The sequence below is a fragment of the Copadichromis virginalis genome, linkage group LG9, assembly GCF_057382275.1.
Source record: "Copadichromis virginalis isolate Kocher_CV1m ecotype Utaka linkage group LG9, C_Virginalis_male_GT1.1, whole genome shotgun sequence".
In the NCBI taxonomy this organism is placed as follows: Eukaryota; Metazoa; Chordata; class Actinopteri; order Cichliformes; family Cichlidae; genus Copadichromis; species Copadichromis virginalis.
Window position 1 is genome coordinate 26,041,112 of NC_140626.1, and position 23,999 is coordinate 26,065,110.

At 42.3% G+C, this 23,999-nt stretch overlaps 2 protein-coding genes and 1 long non-coding RNA gene across 9 annotated transcripts in view; all 3 read right to left on the reverse strand.

Annotated features, from left to right (window-relative positions):
• Nucleotides 1–496: 496 nt before the first annotated feature.
• LOC146702004 (uncharacterized) lies at nucleotides 497–3,105 on the reverse strand. The gene is made up of 3 exons (XR_014922399.1): nucleotides 2,908–3,105; nucleotides 2,516–2,607; nucleotides 497–972 (listed from the first exon to the last, which is right to left on the reverse strand). It is a non-coding gene; the product is annotated as an uncharacterized LOC146702004 (long non-coding RNA).
• Nucleotides 3,106–11,355: 8,250 nt separating this feature from the next.
• Nucleotides 11,356–15,459, reverse strand: prdm14 (PR domain containing 14). The gene is made up of 8 exons (XM_085468492.1): nucleotides 14,826–15,459; nucleotides 14,503–14,556; nucleotides 14,232–14,392; nucleotides 13,872–14,142; nucleotides 13,587–13,789; nucleotides 13,154–13,255; nucleotides 12,077–12,296; nucleotides 11,356–11,704 (listed from the first exon to the last, which is right to left on the reverse strand). Exons 1-8 carry the CDS (start codon nucleotides 15,457–15,459, stop codon nucleotides 11,544–11,546), a joined length of 1,806 nt encoding a protein of 601 aa, XP_085324618.1. The 3' UTR covers nucleotides 11,356–11,543.
• A 1,840-nt stretch (nucleotides 15,460–17,299) lies between these two features.
• ncoa2 (nuclear receptor coactivator 2) overlaps nucleotides 17,300–23,999 on the reverse strand; it is a 61,611-nt gene continuing 54,911 nt past the window's right edge. For 5 of the 7 annotated variants that reach the window (XM_085468486.1, XM_085468487.1, XM_085468489.1 and 2 more), the window contains 4 exons: nucleotides 23,517–23,991; nucleotides 22,539–22,716; nucleotides 22,014–22,218; nucleotides 17,300–20,783 (listed from right to left, as the gene is read on the reverse strand). In XM_085468486.1, coding sequence (XP_085324612.1) covers nucleotides 20,772–20,783; nucleotides 22,014–22,218; nucleotides 22,539–22,716; nucleotides 23,517–23,991 — 870 coding nt within the window. In that variant the 3' untranslated portion in view covers nucleotides 17,300–20,771. The remainder of the gene's footprint in view (nucleotides 20,784–22,013; nucleotides 22,219–22,538; nucleotides 22,717–23,516; nucleotides 23,992–23,999) is intronic. The other 2 variants (XM_085468491.1, XM_085468490.1) reach the window with 1 other exon arrangement.

The window sequence follows — 23,999 nt, forward strand, 5'->3', positions numbered from 1 at the left end:
CTTGACGGGCACTGATGACTTGATTAAGCCTGCCGTGCACAGTTCCAGTCTCTACCCTGCTGATGAATGAGTCTAAAGCTTATTAACTTACTCATTCTGATCAATAAGGCGCTGGGCCTGAACACCGCAAGGACAGAAGGGAAACTCTTGTGCCGCTGACCCTCTTCACTGGCAGCTGAGATTAAATCAAATCAACACACATGATTAGCATGTGTAACCAATCTGGATGCTCTGGGGAGATAGTACAGAGTACAAGTGGATTTATTTCCTGGACTACTCTTAGTTGAGGAGGCTTCAGAGCTTTCTTCCTCTGAGTTTCTTCAAAAGTACAGAATTATTCATTTCTCTTGATTATAAGTCACTATAAAACCATTTAAATGAGGCATAAACTTAAAGAAGACCTTGACCTGGAGGGAGCCTGAATGCAAGGTTGAAATGAAACCTGCTCTACTCTATCTTTTTAAATCAACACTTTATTTTTTGTCTTGATTCACAACAATGTGGTTAATCCATCTGAAGATCCATAGACTTCATATAAAAGATAGATCTAGTACTTTTACGTCATCCATTGGTTTCTAGGCTGTTTTCAAGCCTTGAGTTCAGTGTTTTCTTTTCTTTTTTTTTAAAGACAAGTGACCTTATTTGCGAGAAAAGGTGGACTCATAAATATGGTACCAATATGTTTTGGACCACCACAAAAAGAAAAAAATTCCATAAAAATTGTCACCTCATGCATTACCATGTCCCTCTGCTTGCTTGTCCTCAGGAGGCCTTCCCACAGTAGAAAGCAGAGGAAGGAAGGGTCACATCTAAACCCTTCTCCCCCGAGGAGGCCTTTCAGGTCCACCAGGACCTTTAGAGATGAGTGGCTCATCAGTGAAGCTAATTTGGCTTCCAATAAGCAGTCACTACTTTTCAGTGGTGAAGGTGACATCTCCAGTTGTTATCCACTGGTCATATCCCTGTCCCTGTCTGCAAAAAAAAAAAAAAAATCATATTCAGAATGTTTTGGTGCCCGTGAATCGATCTTTTTATGGTAGGAGGTGCCATAATTGATGTTTTGCGGTCGGTGAGAAAAAAAGAAAACACACACACACACACAGCGAGAGAGAGAGACAAGAAGGCTGAAAGGTGCTTGATTTATTTTTCATGTCAAGAAAACAGATGCTTCCTGTTGCAGAGAACATGCAGATCATATGATAGCCACCCACTCCACCCTCCCTGCGATACGCCACCAAGTCTGAGAACTACCGCTGGTTTTGTTGGGGTCCTTAATGAACAGGACCTTGTAATGTAAGCTTCTGACTGTTAGCAGGCCTCGCTAAGCTAAACACTGGACTGACCTCTGTCTCCCCTCTGCTGGCTACTGTGTTTGACGCATGTATCAGAGTGTGAGGAGGAAGGTCTTCTGGGAAGAGCCCTTTAAGATGATACGAGCACCATTATTGCCGACTGCGGGTCGGCTCCATTTCAGACACATTGATCTGCTCCTGGAGCTCGCTGGGCGAGAGCTGAGGTGGAGCCTGAGAGACGGACCCAGAGTGGATATAAAATCATGCAATGAGGGCTACTAATGCCACATGCTTATCTTTGCTCAGACCTGTCATCGGTGTATCCCAAAAAATCCAAACAAATTAACTCTCCTCACACTTTCTGGAAAGAACAAAATGTCTGTATAGTTATTTCTTAAATAAAACAAAATTTGCAGATATATTTAAAAGGTCTTGAAACTTTTAGTTTTTTTATTGGTCCTCTGAAATGGCATTTTAACAGTGTCTGAAAGGTAGCTTAGTGAGGGTCTGGTAGTCTCAGAGTAGAGAATAAATCAATGTTAAAGAAAACTTCTGCAGAAACATGCTGAGTCCTTTATTTGAGTACATTAAAAACGTCTTAAGATCACTTCATGAGTTTATGTATGTTGCAGTTGTCTGCTCCTCTCCTTTCAGTTTGAGATGTGGCTTAACTTCCTATCAGCCTCATATGTAAATATGAAGTCTTTCTAGAGGTGGAAAAACTACAGACATTTTTGACTTAAGTAGAAGTACAGATATATGTGTTAAAAAAATACACTAGAAAAAGTCATGAGCTTCAGCAGATGGGGGAACCCTAAGATCTGTTGCAGTTGCTCAGCGCAGGGAAAACACTACAACTTTTTAAAAAAATTCAAACGTGAGCTCCAACAGATTTTGTTTGTGTACAGACTTTGATCAGCTGACCTGCTGCTCTTGTGGATTTATACAACTGAATTCAACCTAAATCTGACCACGAGCACCACAGCCACTGTGCAACAGTCCAACACAGTGCTTTACTGTAAATTCACCACAGTACTCCAAGGCAACCTGTTTATCCTGCACAAAAAGTCCTTTCATGCAACATTTGAATAACACAAGGTTGGATGTTTCACAATATGAAAATACATAATTTATGAAAACACATCATATATAGATTATAAATGGTAAAATTACATGTATTCTTTAAATCTGCAGTATATCAAGTGTCACTGATCAGATCTTACCTTTAAATATATCCCCTCTTCTTCCATCCCTTTCCCTCTTTCTTACATCTTTCTCCACCTCCGACTAAAACCGTTCTCGCCCTTATCTCTCCCTGTGAAATACAGCAGGTGGACCTTCAGCTACCAACACACTGTGCGACAGACTGCTCGCAAACAGTTTGTTTTACATTTGAAATAACGTTGCTCCCTTTATGCTAGCCCCTCGTCTGTAGCGCTAGCTTAATGCTAAAGTACCACAACTTGCTCTGGTCCACTTTAACTCCTATAAAGCCATAAATTATACAGTAGAACCTAAAGTAATAAGCCTGGTAAATGTAAGGAGTACAAAGTACAGATATTTGTGTTTAAATGTAGGGAGTAAAAAGTTGTCAGAAATACCAAAGTACAGATACCTGAAAACGCTATTTAAGTACAGTAAAAAATATACTTGTACTTCATTACTTCCCTCCTCTTGTCTTTTCTCTTCCTAGCACTGCTCAATGCATGATAATTATTGTATACTTATTTTCTTGTCAGTACCACAGATTAGTAAAGCCACAATTCCCATAGTGTGTGTGATAACTCAATTATCTGATGACACCTAGTATCACACTGGCATTGTTTCCAGTCTGTGATGTGTGTTTTCAGGATTATGCCATCTCCCCTGCCTTAGGTGCCACCTTTTTTTGTACAGCTGACTCCCATCCGCAATTAAGAGTGCTTAGGGCCAGAGAAAGGTGAGCCCTAATGCCAGAGAGCTTTGGTGGTTTTGCAGCTAGTGAGCTGTGTGCATGGTGGTTGATTGCTCCTGCTCTGTGGAAATGAGTGTTTTAGTAACTAACCCCTTTTTTTTTTTTACTTACTTTTCAGTTTATTGGCCAATGCCTGGGTTTGTTTTCCTTCTTTAAAAGTTGAAAGCGGCTTGTCTGTCTCTTTCAGTTTAGTTAGTAATAGGAACATTAATAAAACCTTTTAATTTATCCATTTTGCCCCCATGTCTCCTTTTTTTCAACCCGGACACCTTTTTTCCCTTTCCCTCATCCCTGGAATGTAACAAAGGCTAAAACTCAAATTCAGCCTTTTTAAATTTCAAATGGTCTTCTTCAAACTGGTCATCTGTTTAATTTAAATAACACATTTATGTCCATTTCTTTTCTGTTCGTGACACTGAATATTTCTGGAATTTCTGGACATCTGGAAAAACTTCCTCTTTGCCCTTTATTTATCAGTTCATATGTGCATCCTGCCTCCTTTTGTAGCCCATCTTCCTTGAGCCTGAATTGAAATGATTTAATTTTGGGCATTATTTAAAATTTTAATTTAATGTCAGCTTAGCATAGATTTTTGTGTAGCAGCTCGTAAGTAAAAGCTCACTTTTTGCCTGCTTGTATTGTGTTGTGCTTTTCAGCCCTCAGTTGAAGTGATTTACAACTTGTAATTAGGATAATTTAAATTTAGTAAACTGTTTAGTAAAACAGATACAATAAAGATGTTTGGACACAGTTTTATATCTGGTATGTAGACACTATGCACCATTTCTTCACTTCACTCCAGAAGTGAAGAAAATTCTTGCAGACGTGTGCAGTTTTCTTCTGATGAATGTACATTAAGAGAGATATGGACTGGTCCTTACCGTATCCTGAGGCATTTTCTATGACTATTATCTCAGTCAATAAGAACATTGTCAATAATGTAGTCTGGGGTGTAAAGTTGTGTGGCGTGAGCCTATATGTGTTGCTGAATGCTTAATTAAAAATAAAACAAACCAAGCAACAATTATTCAGTTGACTTCCTGAATTGTAAACACTGTGAGGTAATAGATCATGCTTCAATGAGGACTGAAAACAAAGGACGGCAATGATTGCTACCGCTAATTAATTGGTCTGGTGTTACCAAATGAATCAATGAGCATCAGAAGATTGTCTGTGACCGAGATGAATCTCATGTGTTGGAGATTGTTAAAAAAAAGCATAAACAGATCAATGATGTTCTACTTTATAGGCTTAGATATAGCTTAGATATCCATTCTGACTGATGTTGGAGTGTGTGTGGGGCCGATGGGCCGCCTGGAAACCAGAGCCGTAACACTAGCCCATTTAGCATATGGCATTTTTACCACGGAGAGGTAAACACAGTGGGGAGGCCGAGAGAATAGTAAAACACACTGCTCAGGCCAGATCTCCCTGTGGACCCACACAGGGTGGACACACACAGAGGACACGGTCCAATGACACACTGAGGTCATTTTGCTCAGTGCAGAAAGCTTTACAGCACTTTGACTTTTTCTTAAGTTTTATCTTCTGACTTTTTTCTTGTTTTTTTTTTTTGTTTTTTTAAAAAGCAAACTATGTAACTACACACAGTGGTCCCTTCCTGCTCTTCAACGCCTTCCTGTCTGCTCTCCGGGTCACTACGCAGCACTAACGGATGCTGATATCAACTGTCAAACCTTAAACCCTAATGGGGCTTTTTTTTTAAAGTGACAATCTTAACAGATCAATGCAGTGCTTAGGAGTCAGGTTGCAAAAACTGTCAATGACCACATGTGAAGGATGAAAGAAACAAGAAGGGAAACAACATGAACCTGGAAGCAAATGACAGAGCCTGCCTTAGCCATCCCCAAAGACATGGAGGACACACATGTGCATATATGCAGCTTTATTTAGAGCGTCTCTTGCAGTAATGACTACGCAGCCTTCCTTTGTCTGCTAAGGAAAACTTCCTAAGGCAAGGCCTCTCCAGTAAAACTGCTGAAAGGGCTTAAAAGACCAGCAGGGTGTTAAGGACTTAGATGCCGGGAAGCAGCACTAAGGTGACGCTAGGCTAGAGTGAGGCCATAAAGGCCTGTTAGGGTACATTAGTTGGAGGAGAGGATCATAAGGCTACATGAATGTTTCAGCAGGACGGGGGCATTTGCCTTCCAAGCTCTACTGTCAAAAAGCCATCATGACTCAGTATTGGGGGTGGGGATGGACGACTGCGGCTCCAGGGCCAAGACACTTTATTTTCCTGTGGCAGGGCACAGTCACAAACATTTGATAGACAATACACTTAGGAACACACATGCACGGCGTGACCCGCAAAGCAGAAGCACATGTACTTTTAGCTGTGGTAGTGCACTCAGCAACCGCCTCGTCCTTTCATCTCCATCACTGTCAGCTCGCGCTCTGTTGAATCATTACCTCTGGTCTCCTGGATGAGCAGGTTTACGACCGTTTGGCCTCGGATTTGCCGATGTTTGGCACCAGTGCGAACCATCAGGTGCTTAAACAGTCATGTCAGTCTTGAGGTAGCTGCTAAACATCCACACCCTGGGGCCTTTTAGTTTCTTCTATCCTTTGACCTCACAGACCAGCGGGAGCTGACTGGGGTCACAGTAAATTGTTTCACAAACAATAGAAGCATAGTTAGAATTACAACATTTTTAAAGGCAAGGGAAGAGCATGATATTTACAGAGACTGTACTAGCTTCAGATGACCCTATCACAAATATGCACCTGGCGACAGTGGGAAGGAAAAACTCATTTTTACACCCTTTTGCTGTGTTCCCCAAGCTGTTCTGAGCAATTATTGCAGTTTGGTGCGGCGCACTGTCCTCCAAAGGGAGGCCGCTGCCATCAGTGAGTGCCATTACTATAGTGGGCTGTGTGTGGATGACGTTACAGTGCACATTACTGTAATGAGATGATCAATCTTATTCAATTCACCTGTCAGTGGTTTTAATTTTGTGGCCGTCCAGTGTACACTCACTGGTTATAGTAGATTGCACAGCTCACTCCTATGCTCTCGTGATAGTCAGTGGGAAAATCAATCACTGGCTGTCCTGTGTGGCTGGTGACTGTGCATTCTCAGGGAAAAACTGATGAAGGAAACAAGGAAGATGAGGAAAAGACAAGGGTGCTTATTAGCTAATCCACCCCAAGAGGAATGAAATCTCCCACTTCCTCCATGTTCACATCTTCTGTGCTCTTCAGTATTTGTAGAAAAGTGACACTGGTACAATAAGCTATGTGTAAGACTGTCTCTAAATCTTTATCTCTCTTTCCTCCCCCAAGGAAGGATCCATTCCCCAAGATGTGACAGTAAAAGTGAGAACGTGAACTGAACTCTGGCACTTACTCTTTGTATACCATACGGGAGCGACACCCTCCAAGTGTTTATCTAAGTGGACAGCTTAGTCAGGATTAGCTGGACTAACGGCAAACATCTTTAGAGGCAGAGAGGTCACCTTGTCTGTGCATGGATGCGCATGTTTCAGGAGTACAGTGTCCATATGTTGTAAATCCTTCCCTCAGGAACACACAAAAAAACAAAACATTAAGGATGCCTGAAGTGCCTTAATGCATGTATGCACCAGAATGAAGAAAATACTCACCCCAGAAAAGACTCATGCACAACTGGGGGTCTAACAACATGAGGAAGCTCTTCCAAAGGAATTACATGGTCAGCGTGTGTCAGTGGAAAAAACAAACAAAAACAAAAAAACATATACAGTATTTACACCAGTTCTCATTGGATCAAATAACCTTAAAAAGGTTCTGAAGAAGTATTTCAATGCATGCACATCAGAGGCGTCACAAGAAAAGGTGGGATGATGTACTGTAGAAACAGAAGCAAAAGAAAGAGGGAGGGAGCAAGGGCAGTACAGTAACACTAAGTCCTCTCCTCACTAACCTACCACCAACTTCATCACCCGCAGGAATAACAGTTGGGCACGGACAAAAGCCTTGCGGCTAAAGACACTCAGATAGCACACAGAGAAAAACTTTTGTAAAGCGCAACGCATGGGGAGGAGAACTCTATAACACTTTCTAACATCCCGAATGACAATGCCACATGTCAGCCTACAAGAAGAATCACTGCTTTCGGCTTAGTTGCATATGAATTGACTCGAAAGAGAAGCCCTGCAATCCATCAGGGGTTAAATAGTTCAAACAGGATGGGTGGATATAAATAGATGGATTGATAGATAGGTACCAGAAGACTCAGATATAATGTATACAGTAGATTCTCATAGGTTGCTTTGTGAGTTGCTGGGGGTTATGTGAGGTGTGTGTTTGTAAGAGTGTGTGTCAGCAAATATGTTGCCCCATGGGACCACAGTGGAACCTCACACCAGCCCCCACAGGGAAGGATAAGGCCATCTGCCCACCCTACACACCAATCCCACCTAGAGGATACACACTCTCAGGAGCAATATGGAGGGGCTTTGCAGACAGTGTTTGATCTGCTTTCATCCAGCCAGCAGCATGCAGGATGCTGATCCTCTCTGTATGTCTTACTCCTCTACTGTCCACTGTCCCAGTGGAAATCACTGGCCGAAGAAAACATCTTCAACCCGAGGCATGAATGGCAGGACACAAGCTGATCAGCTTCATCTCTCAGCTGAGGGAACAGGAGGGGGTGGCATAGCTCAGTAGGTCTTTTCAAACTAAAATGACTTAAGTCTAATATTTCTTTGAAAGAAAGGGTCACACAGAGAATACCTTCTCTGAAAGGATGAACTAAATGTCAGAAAGCTGGGATTAAAAATGCAACAAAGTAGATTTAAAAGACTGAATTAACACATGCAAAAATCAAAAACAACTGCAGAGTCAGTGCCTACATGCAATTGAACAACATGAAACTAATAAAATTAATTAAAATTAAATTAAATGAAAGATGCATTACAGTCATTCGAAGTACAAGTGAAACAACAGATGATTGAGAAATAAACAAATCACTGAGAGAGGACCAGAATCTTTCCTCTGATTCTTCTTCGGACTCTCTGGACATGGTGATAAAGAACCTACTTTCAGCTGCTCCCTTATTCACAGGGGTCTCCACAGCAGGAAGCTGTACATGCTTGGTTTGGCTGAGTTTTTACACCAGACACCCTCCCTGACACGAATCCCTCTGGGTTTGAGCTTTCTCCCAGGACTGAACCAGGGATCTTTTGTTAGTTAATCAAATGGTCAAAACGCTACACCACAGAGCCACTACGGTGACAAAGAGGAGAACTCTGTCTAAAGTGAGAACCATGATGAACAATGGATCACATCTCACTCGTGAAATACTAGTCGTCAGAGGTTACATTCAATTATTTATCTCGATTAATAATCTGGCAGATGGCTGCCCCTCCCTGACTGGTGTAGATGTTTCTTTCTGTTAAAAGGGAGTTTTTCCTTCCCACTCTCACCAAGTGCTTGCTCATGAGGGGGTCGTCAGAATGTTGGGGTTTTCTCTGTATTATTGCAGTGTCTTTACCTTACAATATAAAGCCCCTTGAACCTGTGACATGTGATTTAGCTCTATAGAAATAAAACTGAACTGTATATTGGCTAAGAGAGTTCAGGCAAGAGGTGGTACAGGAAGTCACCCTTGTCAGCTTTTTCTTTTGTGTATATTTTGTGCATAAATTGCATATTTTGACCGAAATGCAAAAGACAATCAGGTAAACGCTGGATGAAGGGGGCAGTAGCAATCAAAACTAAACTTTGACCATTTGTAAAGAACAAGAAGAAACATGTTTTAAAGTTCTCATGTATCTTTTTCATCAGTGAGTTGCTGTGTGGTTTGACGCAGGCTCAGGCACAGATGGACGCAGAGCTGCTGTGGTTGTATTTTAAGAGTCCACTCAGCTGAAGATCTGAGGCCTGTCTGGAGCAACGGCTAGCCTCGACATCAGACTACAGCACACACAAACACACATACACACTGACAGCTATTAGGCAATCGATAGAAGCTAATACATCAGAGCATTTGACTACTCAGCTCTGTATGAGAGAAGAGAAGAGAAGAGAAGAGCTAATCATGAGTGTAAATGCATGATTAGCTCAATATTTGAATCATACCACTGAATGTTGCACTCTTACGGGTCGCATTTGAGTGTTACAGAGTATCAAAGTATTGAAACTGCTTTGTGGAATGTTATGCTCTATTGCTTCAACCTCAGAGGGAATTAACTGCCATAAAAACTCCACTCCTCCAATCATTAATATCACATTAATACAGAGATGAAGCCGATGAATTGCCCTTTAGAGGGCCCTGTTAGCTTGCCAGGTGGTTAAGTGTGAAATCAATCCACATAAACAACCTAAATAAAAATTCTTCCATGCTTTAGCGCTGAGTTCTAAATCAGCCAATCACAGAGGCGCTAGTAAAACCAGTCTTTTAGCACAGCATGCTAACAATCTCAGTATTTCAGCTCTGGCAGCTCATTCTCGCTTTTCTCCTTCTGTCTTTCTTTTTGTCTTTGTTTCTTGTCCCGTCCTTCTCCTCCACCCCTTTTGCTCCTGGAAGACCACAAAGGGGAGTATCTTGTCTTTTCACAGTGGGCCCATTCATGGTGGCTTGAGGGGTTGTATACGTGGGAGGGGCTAGTCCATTGAAGGTTGATCTAGACTTGCTCAAGCATCCATATTTTGGCTATTTGAAGAGAGAGGGAGGCTGTTAAACACTGAGTAAGGAGGTGACCCCTGACCCTGACGACTGCTGTCCATCCATTATAGAAAATAAACAGAGAGGCTGGAGTGATTGCTAATCTCTTTACTGCTCTTATCTCTGCAGACAACCCAGGAGGAAGTCTAATTTTCAGTCTTTAATTGCTCTGAGCTGATGGCAACTTTGAATGTCTAATTTGTTTTACTGGCACTTGTAAAATGTTGTGCTTCGTGATGTGTTTTCGCTCACTTTCTTCAGTGTCTTGCTTCATAGTTTTCCTCTTCTACGTTCTACTTGAACCTACCTTTGCAGTGTGATTGATATTACTCCTCCAAACAGTTTGAAGGATGGCAGCCAAGAGGTTAAAGGTGACATAACAGAGCACAGAGACAAAGACTGGACACTGTGTCATCTGTCAGACCTCATGCTGTTGCCACCACCACACTACCAATTGGGGCTTTCCTTAAATTAACCCTAAGACACAGACACAGACACAGACACACACACACACACACACACACACACACACACACACACTTTTCTCTATCTATCCGATCTCAGGGGAACACATGTGGGACAGTTTGTGCCAGCATGAGGGCAGATGTCAGTCATGGCGACTACCTTTGTGTGTGGAGAAATGACCCTTACTGCTTCATTTCATTGTCATTCATTTGGTCCTGTGGGGTTTGTTCATTTTTACTGTGAGCATGACGCATCCAATTCATCACGTGGCTTAAAAAAAAAAAAGCTCGGCAGACTGTAAATGCATATGGAGTGACATGTGCCTGACTGGATGGATGCATGTCTGGAATTGGGAATGGAGATTGCATTAGGCATGTTGAGATGCAGTTATGTTAATTTACATAAAATAAAACTCTTGCTTCTTGGTTGTAATGGTAAATAACAACTGTTTAAAGGTTTTATTCATCATGAAAACATAAAAAACAAAAACAAAAAAAACCCTTTAAGACTATTAACAAGCCAGAGTGCACAGTGTGGGCAATGTTAATTTATTTTATTCGTTTTAGAAATACATTTTCTACATTCGGAAATAAACAAGAGCAAAAACACTCTTGTTGCATGCGCTGATTTTTGTTTTTTAGGTTAACCATGAAAAAGTGGACGCTCAAAGTGAACAAACGACGACTCTTGTAGTTGCTTTCTGGCAGCTTAACATTACAGTAAAAAACATTATCATACATTATAAATTAGGAGGGGGGGGGGGGGGTACATTTATACACAAATCGACTCAAATCTACAGCGATAAAATAGGTTTGCTTTTGAAGCGGTAGATGACGCAAGGAAATAATAATAATAATAATAATAATAACAATAATAGGCATTACAATGCATCAAAACTGTCCCGCACAACAATAGTAGAGAAGCTTTAAGCCATATGACAATACACAACATGTTCATATATAAACAGACGCGGACACAGTTGCCCAGCAGCTCAAATTATCCAGTTATTATCTACCTATTTGAATAGGCCTGTACAACAAATTTACCTTCATGTTTCACAGTCTCACCACAAATACTGCGTAAAGATTCTTCGCTGTGTTTGTGCTGTCTCAAATCATCTAGAATATATCACAGGATCAGTCATGTTTACAGAAGAAAGTGGAGTCTAGTTCCAGGGCCGATATTCTGGATTTAAAACTGTTAAGCCGCTGTAAGGAAAGTTTTGTCCGCTATTCTTCTGATGGTCCTTCAGCGGAAACAGGGACTCCTCCTGCAATCCTCTCTCCGGAGAAGACGGGAGAATGGTGCTGTCCAAGATTTGCCTTTCTGCGGGGAAGAAAAATACCAGAAAATATGTAGTTTAAAAAAAAAGTATGCAACATTTTAGTTTGGCAGTTTGCAGTAGTTTTTTTTAAGGGCATTGCCAATGACAGCAGTCTGTAGCAAAGCTAATTAATATTTCAACTGTCTTAGGTTAATTTTATTATGGAATATTATTATTATTAATAATAATAATAATAATAATAATAATAGTACTGAACTTCTATTCCTCTTAATATTCGATTGCTTCAATTGCTCTACTGTAATGAAGCTTTAGACAGCACCCATAAAAACGTCTGAACCCATAAAATAAACACCTGATGCCATGCTGTTAGCCTAAAACACTTCCCATGCGGGTATTTTAAATCGAGCGCTTACTTTTGTGGCTTTTCATGTGGTATTTAAGCTCCTGCTCTTCTTGGAAAGACACTCCGCACAGCTCGCATGGATACGGCTTGTCTCTGGCGTGCGTCCGACGGACGTGGCTGTCGTGGGCGGCGTGGGAGGCGAAGGCCTTCCCGCAGTGCTTGCACTTGAAGGGCCTCTCACCGGAGTGCTGTCGGATGTGTGTGCGCAGAATGCTGGAGGCAGTGAAGGCCTGGGAGAGTGGAGTTTAAAACACTGGGTAAATAAGCGCAATTTCAGTTGTCAAGTTAAAGGCAAGATAAACGTTGTTTATTTTTTTTATAAGCTAACAGTTACCTTTTTCACAGGAGCCAAAAAATATTTTTCAGAAAAAGGTTTGATTTTTGATTTTTTTTAATGCTCCTTAACATTTCGTGAACACTTTTGTTAAAGGATTTTTTCCCCCTGTTTTTGTGGCATTTTTAGGGGCAGCCTAGTGCTCAAAGGCGGCAAAAACCTTTGGGCTCGTGCCACATTGCTAAAATAGTCGAAATAAAGGAGAAAGGGGAACAGCTTGAACAAAACGTCCACAGTCCGCATAAAAAGGGAAGGATATCGAGAACAAAAAAAACTTCTGCTCATTCCAGGGCCATAAAATAAAAGTATAATCTTGGCAGACAAAGGGGTGGGTGTACATCTGGCGATAATTAGCATGTAAGTGTCTATGCAGAGCGTGCCCTCCGCGAGGAACAATAAGGAGAGGCGCGTGCCAAATGCACCGTAACAGGAGGAAACCCGAAATGGTTTAAAGAGGAACGAGTAGAAAGCCTGCAGGTCTAATAGAAGCAGGTTGGGAAAAACCTCTCAGAGGACAGTGTCGTTATTGCTGGTAAAACAATTTATGTTTCTAAGATTTTCATTTTATTTTTTTTGTATATATTTATTTTTGGCAGCACACCCATGGCGTATTCAAACTATTCTGGCACCAGCAATTAAGTCGAATTCCAGGATTTATTCCTATTTTTCTTCAGCATCGAGCCAATTGTCAAACGGTCTCGTCTTTGTCAAGCCAAACGCATCTTTAGAAAGAATACAAAAAAAGCTTCTTACCTTATTGCAGTAGACACACTTGTACGGACGTTCACCCGAGTGCACGCGCATGTGTTTGTTGAGACTGGAGGACTGGGAGAAGCTTTTCCCACAAACCGAGCACTGCAGCAAATTCACATACACAAAGTGTCACTCGAATGCATTAAGCTCAAAATAAAGCTAAAAAGAACCTAACCTCATTTTGTGAATGGGTTTAAATACATTTCGGAGTTGTTTTCGCTTTTCAGAAACAAAACAAAATGCAAGTCTCATATAAATGTTATTATTTTTTTTTATTTTTTTTACGTCCAATAAAAATCTGAAGGTCCCTGTGACGCAGTGTAGGAGCTGTTCTTTCAGCACCATCTAAAACTTTTCACAGACCACAACCATGTAAAGGGAGGTTTGTGTGGAAATCCCTCACAAAAGCAAGACGGATGCAGGGATGTTGTACCTTGTGAGGTCTGTGTTTCTCGTGGACGTGGAGGATGTGGATCCGTAATCTGTCCCTCTTCTCGAAAGATCTGTTGCAGAGGTGACACGGAAACTTCCTGTCCCCCTGATCCACGCAGCGGGTGTATTTCAGGTGTTTGTCTCTGTAGTATTTGTACGCAAAAACCTTCCCACATCTGTCACACTTGAAGCCTTCGCTTGAATCTGGGGAAAAACTTTTTTTTTTTTACAAAAACACTAAATATATGTATGATGATTAAAAAACTGAAGAAGATTAAATCCTGACCTTCAGAGGGAGGCACCGCGTTGCTGTCCTCTCTAGGGTCTTTCAGTGTGAGGGGGATCCCGAGGAACTGGATGTAGCAGTCTCCGTACCACACCAAAAGCTCCTGGCCTGGCGTGATCTCCTTGCAGGCCTCGTAAAATATCTGGCCCTGGACCTGCACGGCAACCAGGTTCTGCTCCTCGGGAAAGCGAGCGCACTTCACCAGAGACATCCAGTTACCAGATCCCCCTCTTCCGTCCACAAAGTGACTGAGGCGGCCGTTCTCAAACACCTGCAGGGTGTGTTAGAAGTATTAGAAGTATCGACAAAAAAAAATCTAGATAAAGACCAGTACTGTGAGGAGACAATTCACCACCCTACCTCCCACATCAAGGTGTTATCGTCGTATATTTTAATTTCGCTTGTGTTGACTAGTTTTCCTTGGAAAGGTCCAAAACGGGCGCCTTTAGGAATACTGCGTTTATTCGCAAAAACACCACAGCTCGAAGCGTTTCCCCAGGATGCCTGGAGAATGGTTAACCCTGCAGCACAGAGCCAAAGCGGTCTCAGATTTCATTACTCTATCATGCAATCAAGGACACACGTAAAGGTGATTCAAATAAATAAATAGATAAAAATGGTGGCTTCTTACCCTCTGGAAGTTCAAGAGTTTCTTTGTCCAGTGGGAAAATGTGTGAGTCAGAAACTAAAGAGAAAACAAACAAATGTGAACAAAATAGGGAGATAAAAAAGGTTTATCGTTACTATTTGAGCGGGAGTATTTGAGTAGTGTTTCATCTTTAACTGCATTACAAAGATTCTGATCGATGTGTTATATTCGGCTATAATAGTAGTGACAGGGAAACATTTATGTTTGGGGGATAGCGTGAAATCAAGGGCAGTTTTTATTATCGCACACCAAACAAAATGAAACGCCAGTCATTTTAATCCATAGTCCGTAATCTGAATTCTCACTTGAGTTTTCCGGCAGGGCCACTCCTGATATGGCGTGACCCACGCTACGCTCCTGGCTGCCGGAGTATCCGTAGAGCACCGTGAACAAGTCGTCCTCACTGAAGTTGTACGATGCGCCCTTTTTCTCTGTGGAATGGTCCGTGCTCCGGAGCCGAAGGAAGCTCTCCTTGGGCGGTGTGTTGGCGGATGTAGGAGCAGAAGAAGACCGTTCACTGGACGGGCTGCTGAAGTCTGAAGACAGCGGACCGGCGGCGTGTTCGGTCACCACAGCAGCCAGCTCCTCCGGTTTGGAGTAGAGTGGGTGTCCGGGCAACATCTGGCTCAGATACGGGATGCTGGAGGCGCTCAACATGTGTTCGTGGAGGACCGAGGCGTTGTGGCCGGCCTGGCCGAGAAAGGGAGTGGCCCCGCCGTGCAGGCTGAGCGGCAGGGAAGCCTGAGCGTCCGACACCAGACGACCGAGGGACTTGAGCGGGTGGAGAAGGTTGTGCGTACGCGGGAAGAAGTCCACATAGTGATGAGGGCCGGGGAGAGGAGCTGGGTAGAAGCCGCGGGCAGGACTGCCCTTCAGCATGCCGGCTGGATAGCTCTTCTCCTTCAGCATTACAGGGATGCTGGACAGGGACACCGACATGACAGCACAGGAGGTGAGGCAAAGGGTCAAATGGAGAAGATGATGTAGCCTTCTGTGGGGAAGAGAGATAGAAGCAAGTGGGAGCGTGGGTAGAGGGGAGGGGGTGTAGTCATAAAAGTTTAATGTAAGAAATCTAAAAAAGGAAACAGGACATCAAAAGAGGCCGAACCCACCAGAACTGATTATTTTAATGAACGTAAGACTTTACTTCGCTCTCCAGTTATGAGCATTTCTTCCAAATATTTTAAGATTTTTCCAAAGGTGTTAAGAAGCTTGGCAACCCTCTGGTTAAATGTGGAACTGATACAAACTGCAGATGATTATGGCTAAGAAATTGAAATCTACAACAGGTTCGCAGTGTTTTTCTTTTAAAATGAAAAGCAATGAAACTGTCGGCGACAGATGAAAATACTGCGCACATAAAGGGGGAAAGCAATCCGCAGTGAACTCGGACAGCCGATTTTGCATTATTTCCAGCTGAAGGGTCACACACAAGCCACACATCAAATGTTCATCAGAGGCTTTTCAGATGACCCTACTGCATGATGGTGTGCTTTTTAGGAACAGTTTACCAGTCAGCCAGTAAATAGAGAGACAAATCAGGGTCATGACACTAATTAAAGAACCGCTGGCCAGAGCAGAGGTCAACATTAATGAAGCTTTTAATGACTTTTACAATCAGCCCGCTGTATGAAGGGAAATAGGGTCGCGATAGGAGTGCGTAATGCCCGCTGGGGGGGCTTTAAAATTACTTTTTTAAAGGTACAAACAAATATGAATCATGTGAAATGATGACTGAAATTAAAGCGGACCGCTACAAACATTTTGTGAACTTTAATAAAGAAGCTTACCTTCTGAAAACAATTAGAGGAGCTTCACGCGGGCGATGTGTCCGTCATGCCCACAGGCCAGAGTTTGATCAACCTCCCGTGCTGTAAAATCAAACACTGCAGACAAACGTTCAGATTCTGCCGGGAGCAGCCGAAACTTAAGAGAGGATGTGCTGCTCTGTGGTCATCTGAGGGCACCTATGCCGTATACAGCTATCTCCTTACTCCTATTGGCCAGGAGTCAGCTCAACCTCATGCATTTCAATGCCACCCACCCCATAGGAATAGATTTTCTCAGGGCCAACCCACCCCCGTGTTCTTTGCACTTCGGAGTCGGCTCTCTTTGCCACAGTGAGGCCGATTATGAGAACGAGCCTAAGATTTCAATTTGCTCACGAGGCGTGGAGTGGATTATCGTGCTTCACACTTAGACGCTAGAAATAAAGAAGAGATTTAAAAAAAAAAATAGCGGGGAAATGACCAGGCATTTATTAGATCACTGCTCCGACCTTTATTGTATACAGAAAAAAAACTTAACCCAATCCCCATCAATACTTCAGTAAAGTGCAAATGTAAAGTTGTTTGCTTTTTTATAAAAGGTTTTTATTGCTAATTTTAAACAGGCAATTTTCTTGTGCTCTAGATCCGCGGAGCTTCTTGTGTTTTTTTGGAAAAATAAAACAAACATAAGAGGCCTACAGCTTCATAAAACCATTTAAAAAGCTCAGTTTTTACTGGCGAATGAAATATTTCATTCGAAACTTTTGGCGATTCGATGACTTGCGATCTTTTATATTAATAAAAAAAAGTCTACCAATTATATAACATTTACAATAGCTTATCATATACTGAAATATATTTGTTCAACTTTGTTATGTTTATGAAAAACTAAATAAAGATGTCACTAAGTAGCCAGCTAATAACTTTTTTATGTTTCAGTTAGAAAAACAAAACCTGAACACTAATCTTCGTGCGCTGGGAAATGAAATAAGAGTCGCTCGATTAAATAATGCAATAACAGAATTCTTTATTTACAAGGCAAATAGCATCAGCGAAGCCATATTAGTTCACAACTTGCATAACTGTGGTTTTAACTTCTCTTGTATATCTAACTTTGCATAAAACGCTCACACACTAGGGGTACAATGATCGATGCGGGTATACAGTGTGACTCGTGAACAATGCAGAAAAAATATCTCGGGAGGAGGGGGGTAAAACACAACAGTAAGCTTTCTTCAGAAAGTCCATAGAGTATATTACATATTGCTTCGGTATCCCTATGTATCATCACCTTTGTCCATACAAACAGTGAGCGGAGGGCGAGGAGATGACCCAACACGGAACAGAGAGCAAAGGAGAACCGTGACCAAGTTCCCAGCAGCTGAGAAGAGTTGAACAATGATGCACCCATTCAATATTGTACACAAGTCATTATACAAATTTATACAGACAGCGGTGTAATGTACAAGAACGGACAAAATCTAAGGCATTATGCTAGGGTTTTTAGCATTTCAAGGTTGCATCTTAGCTCTAAGAAATTGGCAGACAATACAAAAGGGCATTTAAAGTTCTTCAAAACCATAAGTTACAGAGGAAAAAAAATATTTTTGATTCATGGGTCCAAAGCCTGGATATCTGTGAGGGGCAAAAATCATTTATTTGCTCCTGTCCTCATTATAAGTGCTAAAAAGAAAAAAAAATGCACTGCTACCAACATGGCTTTAAGTCTTTTTAAAATCTTAACAATCTTTGGAAATTTTGCAAAGGGCTGTGATTCCTTTTTTAAAAATGGCTCAAAAGGCTGATTCTGCACGGCCGCATCTTTTTTTTTTTTCTTGTACAATCAAAACAGCATCTATCAAAAAGGTGGGATCTCCTGTAGGTCTACGACAACAACTAGAACAACAAAAAAAGCACCTGCAGAACAACCAAAGCGTTAATGCAGGCTTCCTTTGTTCCACAGTTGAATTGCTACAGCTTCAAATTTCATACAAAAATTAAAAGTGGAAAAAACAAGGAAAAAGAAGCAACGATGGATAACGTCAGAAACACCGAGAAGAGCACGGTGTAACCGCACATGTTGTCCACACCTCAATGCACCACCAGTCACATCCTTAGGCCTTTATGGACAATACATTCAGAGTGATTCTCTTCCTGTTTTATGATGTAACGTTTACATCAGACCCTGTTGAGTGACATCATCATAAATTTCTTGTTTTTCCTGTGGGCCAAACCATGGTAACCATCAAATGGTTACTTAGAAAAAATAAATAAATAAAAAGAAAATGAGTAGAATTCAGAAATCCAATTGAAATGTGAAGATTATTTGGCTTGCTCAAAGTCTGTCCTGGGTTAAAATAGTCAATATAAAAAGTTTATTTTTTTTTTTGAGGAAAATCTTCTGAGGTTAGAGAAGATGACTCGCTTTAGATCTTGTGAAGGCCAAACCAACCCCCCCGTCTGGTGGGGCACAAGAACAAGCAGGTCATTACTGAACACTTTATAGGTGAACTAACTGCCTGAGGTCATAAAATATGGCTAAGTGTCTGTCAGAGCAGCTCTTGTGAAGCGTGCAGTCTTAACTCTGACCTCTGCTATAGAAGAACGGCTGGAGGCAGAGAGGGCATGTGTCAATATGGGGACCACAAACTAACTCCCTCTCCAGATCTCAGCCTATGCTGCATAATCTAATAGGAACGCTGTGTGTGTGTGCTGTGTATGTGTGTGTGTCTGTGGATGTAGACTTTCTTGGTACAAACTGCAATAAAAAACTGTGTTTAATACTGCATCCAAACGCAGAGGAAAAACGTGTCCTTTTTTCCCAGGAAACTGTACAAAAATTACAAAAAAAAAACCAAACCAAAAAAAACCAAACCAAAAGATTCTCAAGTAATTGTTATTGCTTGTTTACAACACACAGAACAGTTTGCACCTAGCAGCTTGTATGAAGCATTTTTCCACTCCAGACAACATAGAAAGCACACTTTATCTTTTTTTTTTTTATTTTTTTTTTAGTGTATGGCTGTGTTGAATTGATTTTTTTCCTTCTTTTATTTATTTTTGTTGTGTTCTATGCTAAAGGCAGAGAAGCAAGCGATAATCTGTACACTGTATACACAGCACACCCATTTACAACCCTCCCTACCTCCCGCCCGCACCCCTGTCTGCACTGTACCAGAACTTTAAGAAGGTGAAGGTTCTCCCTCCACTTCCTCAAAAAACACACACACACACAACCCCTCCCCCCAAAACACTGCTCTGCTTCAGGAGGCAGTTGGGGACCAGGCTGAGAGACGTTAAGCCCCAGGGAATAAAATAAATAGGAAAGAAAACGATTTTACTTATTGTTATGTACAAATTCTGTAATTAATTTCAAACTATATTTGATTTTGACATCTTCTGAAACTACATGACCAAAGCAAAATCCACCATTCAGGTTAATAGAAGAATCTTCTCAGAAAGAATACAACCATTGCTGTTAAAATTATAAAAAGAAGTGCCTCTTTCACAATTTTAGAAATATTCTTCTTGCTACTAAGATAAAGAATAATCTACAATAATTAAAATGAATCTATACAGAAAATAAAACTTAATTTTATACACTATATAAACCTCTTTAATTAATCTAATCTTAGAATTCACCATTCAAACCAGTCTTCTGCAGTGTTTTCTTCCCCCCCACGTTCAGTTTCTCTCTCACTCTCTTTTCTAAACACCATATTTTTCACTCTACATCTTAAATTTTCACAACAACAAAAATACAAACAGAAACAAACAAATAGGAAAAATCTAAAAAAACAACAACAACAATAATAATAATTATAATAACAAAAACAATAAAATAAAGAACAGCAAAAAGGCAAAATCGGCTAAGTGTCTGAGCTCCATCCATAAGTGTGAACATAACTTGGGAGTATTTGCTGCCATTCGGAACTATGTGGAAATTTCTCCAACGATCCAGAGGTTGGGGGAGGGGGTGGAGAATAAAGGGGGCTCCGGGGGTAGAGAAGAGAAGAAATCAGTGTATGTGATCTTTCGAGATGAGATTGTAAATGGCCGCTGTCCACTGAGAGGAATACATTCATCTGAACAAAATCCACCCACTGCCGCCCCCTTAAGTCAGTGTACCCCACCAGGAGGCCTACAGTAAGTCACACTACGGTGAATGCAGGTGGACAGGCAGATTGACTGGCTCGTCACGAGGCTCTCCCTCCAGGAGGATTAGGCTTGTTGGGACAGATATCCGCGATCCTTCCCCAGCCAGTGTCTGAGTGGGATCCAGCTGGACAGACGGCAAACTTGAGCTGGGGAGGGGCGAGGGGTCGGGGGTCAGGGCACGGCCTGGCTGGTTCAAGGGGCAGTCGGTTGATTACGTGTTTTCTTTCTTTCTCTCTCTCTTTTTCTTTTTTAAATAATTAAAGGGCCGACGCGCTTCTTGAGCCAGGTTGATCACTGAGGTCCAGGTGAGTAGCTCCATGGGGGTCAACAGTATTTCTGCAGAGAAACAGCACACTGTAAGTCCCAACTAGAAAGGCAGTTACTGAATCCGCAATTCAACAGCAGCACATCTGACTGGTTAACTTGAACTTGCAGAACCTAAACTTGTTTGCAGAGCGGAGTGCATCGTCGGCTCAAAAACAAGTCGATATATCACAGATGCCTGCACTAATGGGCAAACAGTAAATAATTGAAATAATCTAAGTGCCAATATTTTTCTATAATCCTGCAAGGGAGATAAATCAAGTGACACGTATACTGGTGTGTTACAACAGTCTCAAGTGCAGACATCGAATGGCAGCCCCTTGGTTAAATATTCATGGCCCTTTATTGGCTTAAAAGCATCGCGGACAACAACAGTGCTTTCCATATACCAAGCTAACAATACCAGTGAGACAAAGGAAGAAGGATTAACTTGGACAACATTAAAACAATGATAAACACCAGCAACTAAGTGCTGCCAAAGTGAAAAATTTTCACATTTAGTGAGTGGGAGAAGTAGCTTATCTACATGCAAGTATGACTTCACCTCTCCTAATGACGTAGGGTCACTCTCCTGAATGTGTGTAAAGGCTGTGGCGATTTGACAGATCTGAGGCCTTAAGGAGTCAAGCTCTCCATGTTAAGCCAACCAGCTCGTGAGTCCACAGCTGACAGAGGCTGGTCTTTGATCGGCATACCCGTCTTTAGCCGTCTACAGTCTCAACGCTCCGGCTTGGAAGTGCACATTGCTAATTACATCACTGACCTCTAAGTTCAAGTTATGCAGCAGAACTACAGCAAGGAAGAGTTACGTAAACAACTAAATTATTCACTAGCCTGCTGGTTCAGTAAGTGTACCCAAACACTCGGGGTCGTATGATAAGACAAACACTGATAGTAGAAGCCAGGAGTGGAGAGAAAAGCCTTTTAGTATTTCTTGGTCCCCTGATTACTGTGTAAAACTTTGTGGGGTCCATTCAGTTAACCTGGAACTGATTTCTACAGAGTACGACTGTAAAGAGATACCCTGAGGATATTACAGGAGCCCCTGAACACCTCTAATTCGGTCAGGCCAAGCCCGATGATGCCCGACTGTGAAAGGATGAGAAACACCAGTGGGTATTTCCTAAACCACTCAAGTTTCACCATTTTTGCTCTAACAATTAGAAAAAAAATATAAAAAAGCTTCCTAATGTTGTCTCATTTAAAGGACCAATGTATCTGGACTGGCCTGAAAGTATTTACCTGTTCTTGCCCCATGGAGGGCAAGCCAGGTGAGGGACCCGAGGCCATGGACGTGACACTCATTTGTCCGGCCATCTGGCCCATGCTGCTGGTTGCCATGTTGGAGGCCAGTGACGCGTTGTTGAGGTTTATGCCATTGCCGTTGTACATGTTGCTGTTATTCGGCTGGCTGAACTGCGGCGATGCCTGCTGCTGCGAGAACATACTGCGGAGGAGAGAGAAGTTGTGTAAGTAAACACAAAATCAATAATATGAATGCAGAAAGAAAAGTACGTGACAACACTCACTTTGGGGTGTGACCTGCTCGGTCAGCCAGAGAAATCTGGCAAGTTTTTCATCTTTAACAAGTGGTACAAACAACTCTATGGATAATGGATGTCAATACTCTCTATGGATATCAACAATGTTGTTGATAATCATGAATCTCCTCACGAGCCCTTCCTAAAAATAGCTACGCATATATTCATAGAACTCGAGTTGACAACATGAACTGATGCTGTAATGAGGTGCATCAGCCATCCTTACCTGTTGACTCCCATATTACCCTGCGGCCATCCATTCATGTCAGGGGAACCCTGGAAAGCAGCACTCTGCTGGCCCTGCTGCATCATTGGGGACTGTGTGTGGGCCATGCGGGGTGAAAGCAGAGGGCTCTGTGGTGTGCCGGGACCTCCAAATGTTCCATCTGCCTGTTGGCTCATACCTGTGGATCAAAAGAGGTCAGCCCGACTCAACCCACGGAGACTTGTTAATAAACCAATGCAATGAGTAAGGAAGTGTAGTCGACTCCATGCAAATGACACAAACATGCCACATAAAGACAAAACACTTTGACGAGCACCTCACGCGATAATAGCCCATTCCAGAATTATTAGCCAAAATTTATATTTCCGTCATGCATGTGACAAATAGAAGGCAGAGAACTAGAAAGAAAATGGATTGGGAGATAGGTCAGGAGGGAGAAAGGGGAGAGAGAGATGAAACTATTGCTCTGCAGGCACCCACAAGCCATAAATAAAAAGTTCTCTAACAAACCAGATTACCAAATTATATAGATCATACCCAGGCTGCATGTCAAGCTGTTAGACTGACAGGTACCAGAGATGATTCATGTCCTTACTGATCACAATATTTAGAGTTTGGCATCAGTGTGGAGCATGAAATAATGCTTTATTGTGCTTCTAGTGTCCCCTGGTGGAGCAAGAGTGAATAGCCAGGTCACCCTTTTTGGACAGCGCACAAAATAATAAAGACATATGGCCACACTTACAGACAACTACTCACAAGTTATTCCGTTTTAAAGGGGAGAATATTAAGTATGATTTGCATGATGCAATGGAAGCTGATTATTCTAGTCATCAGTATATAAAGTTACAAATCGCATGATAGCAGCTACCAAAAAGCACATGAAGCAGCTCAGGTGGTCACATCAACACACACATACGAACACGAACACAGGTAGTAGGGTGAGGTGTGTGGTTGGCTGGGGTGGTGGAGCAGTACCTGAGTTGGGAAACTGAAAGGCACTGTGCTGCATTTGGGGGCTGAGTACGGCCCCGTACTGTCCGCCCATCATGTTTGTGTTTCCCATCATCATCTGTGAGGAGGAGGAGGGAGTGGAGGAAGAGGAGGAAGTGCCATGCAGGTGGAGGTTGGGGGTAAGAGAGGGCAGGCTGGGGGAGAGAGGAGAGGGGAAGGAGCTGGTAGGGGGAGGTGACGAAGCCAGGCCTGTACTGGTACCGTAGCTGGGCGGGTAGGGGAGCTGCTGGGGGTTGGCCTGGGGATTCCGAGGGTTACTCATGCCTCCGGCGGCCATGTTGGGAGGCAGGTTGAGGCCCTGAGCCCTCATGGCCATGCTCCTTTGCTGCTGGACCTGCTGGGCCTGTTGCACCTGCTGCTGCTGCTGCTGCCTCTGTCTCAGGTGATTACTCAGCAGCTCCCGCTGACGTTGTGCCAACATCTGAGCATTGATGGTTCCCTTCAAGT

What these genes read in the sequence shown, in the direction of transcription:
- prdm14 (XM_085468492.1), bottom strand. Translation starts at nt 15,459, where the DNA reads ATGTCGGTGTCCCTGTCCAGCATCCCTGTAATGCTGAAGGAGAAGAGC. An exon ending in GGCCCTGCCGGAAAACTCAA is followed by an intron (nt 14,557 to 14,825) that starts GTGAGAATTCAG and finishes TTTTCTCTTTAG; the next exon opens with TTTCTGACTCACACATTTTC. An exon ending in ATAACACCTTGATGTGGGAG is followed by an intron (nt 14,143 to 14,231) that starts GTAGGGTGGTGA and finishes CACACCCTGCAG; the next exon opens with GTGTTTGAGAACGGCCGCCT.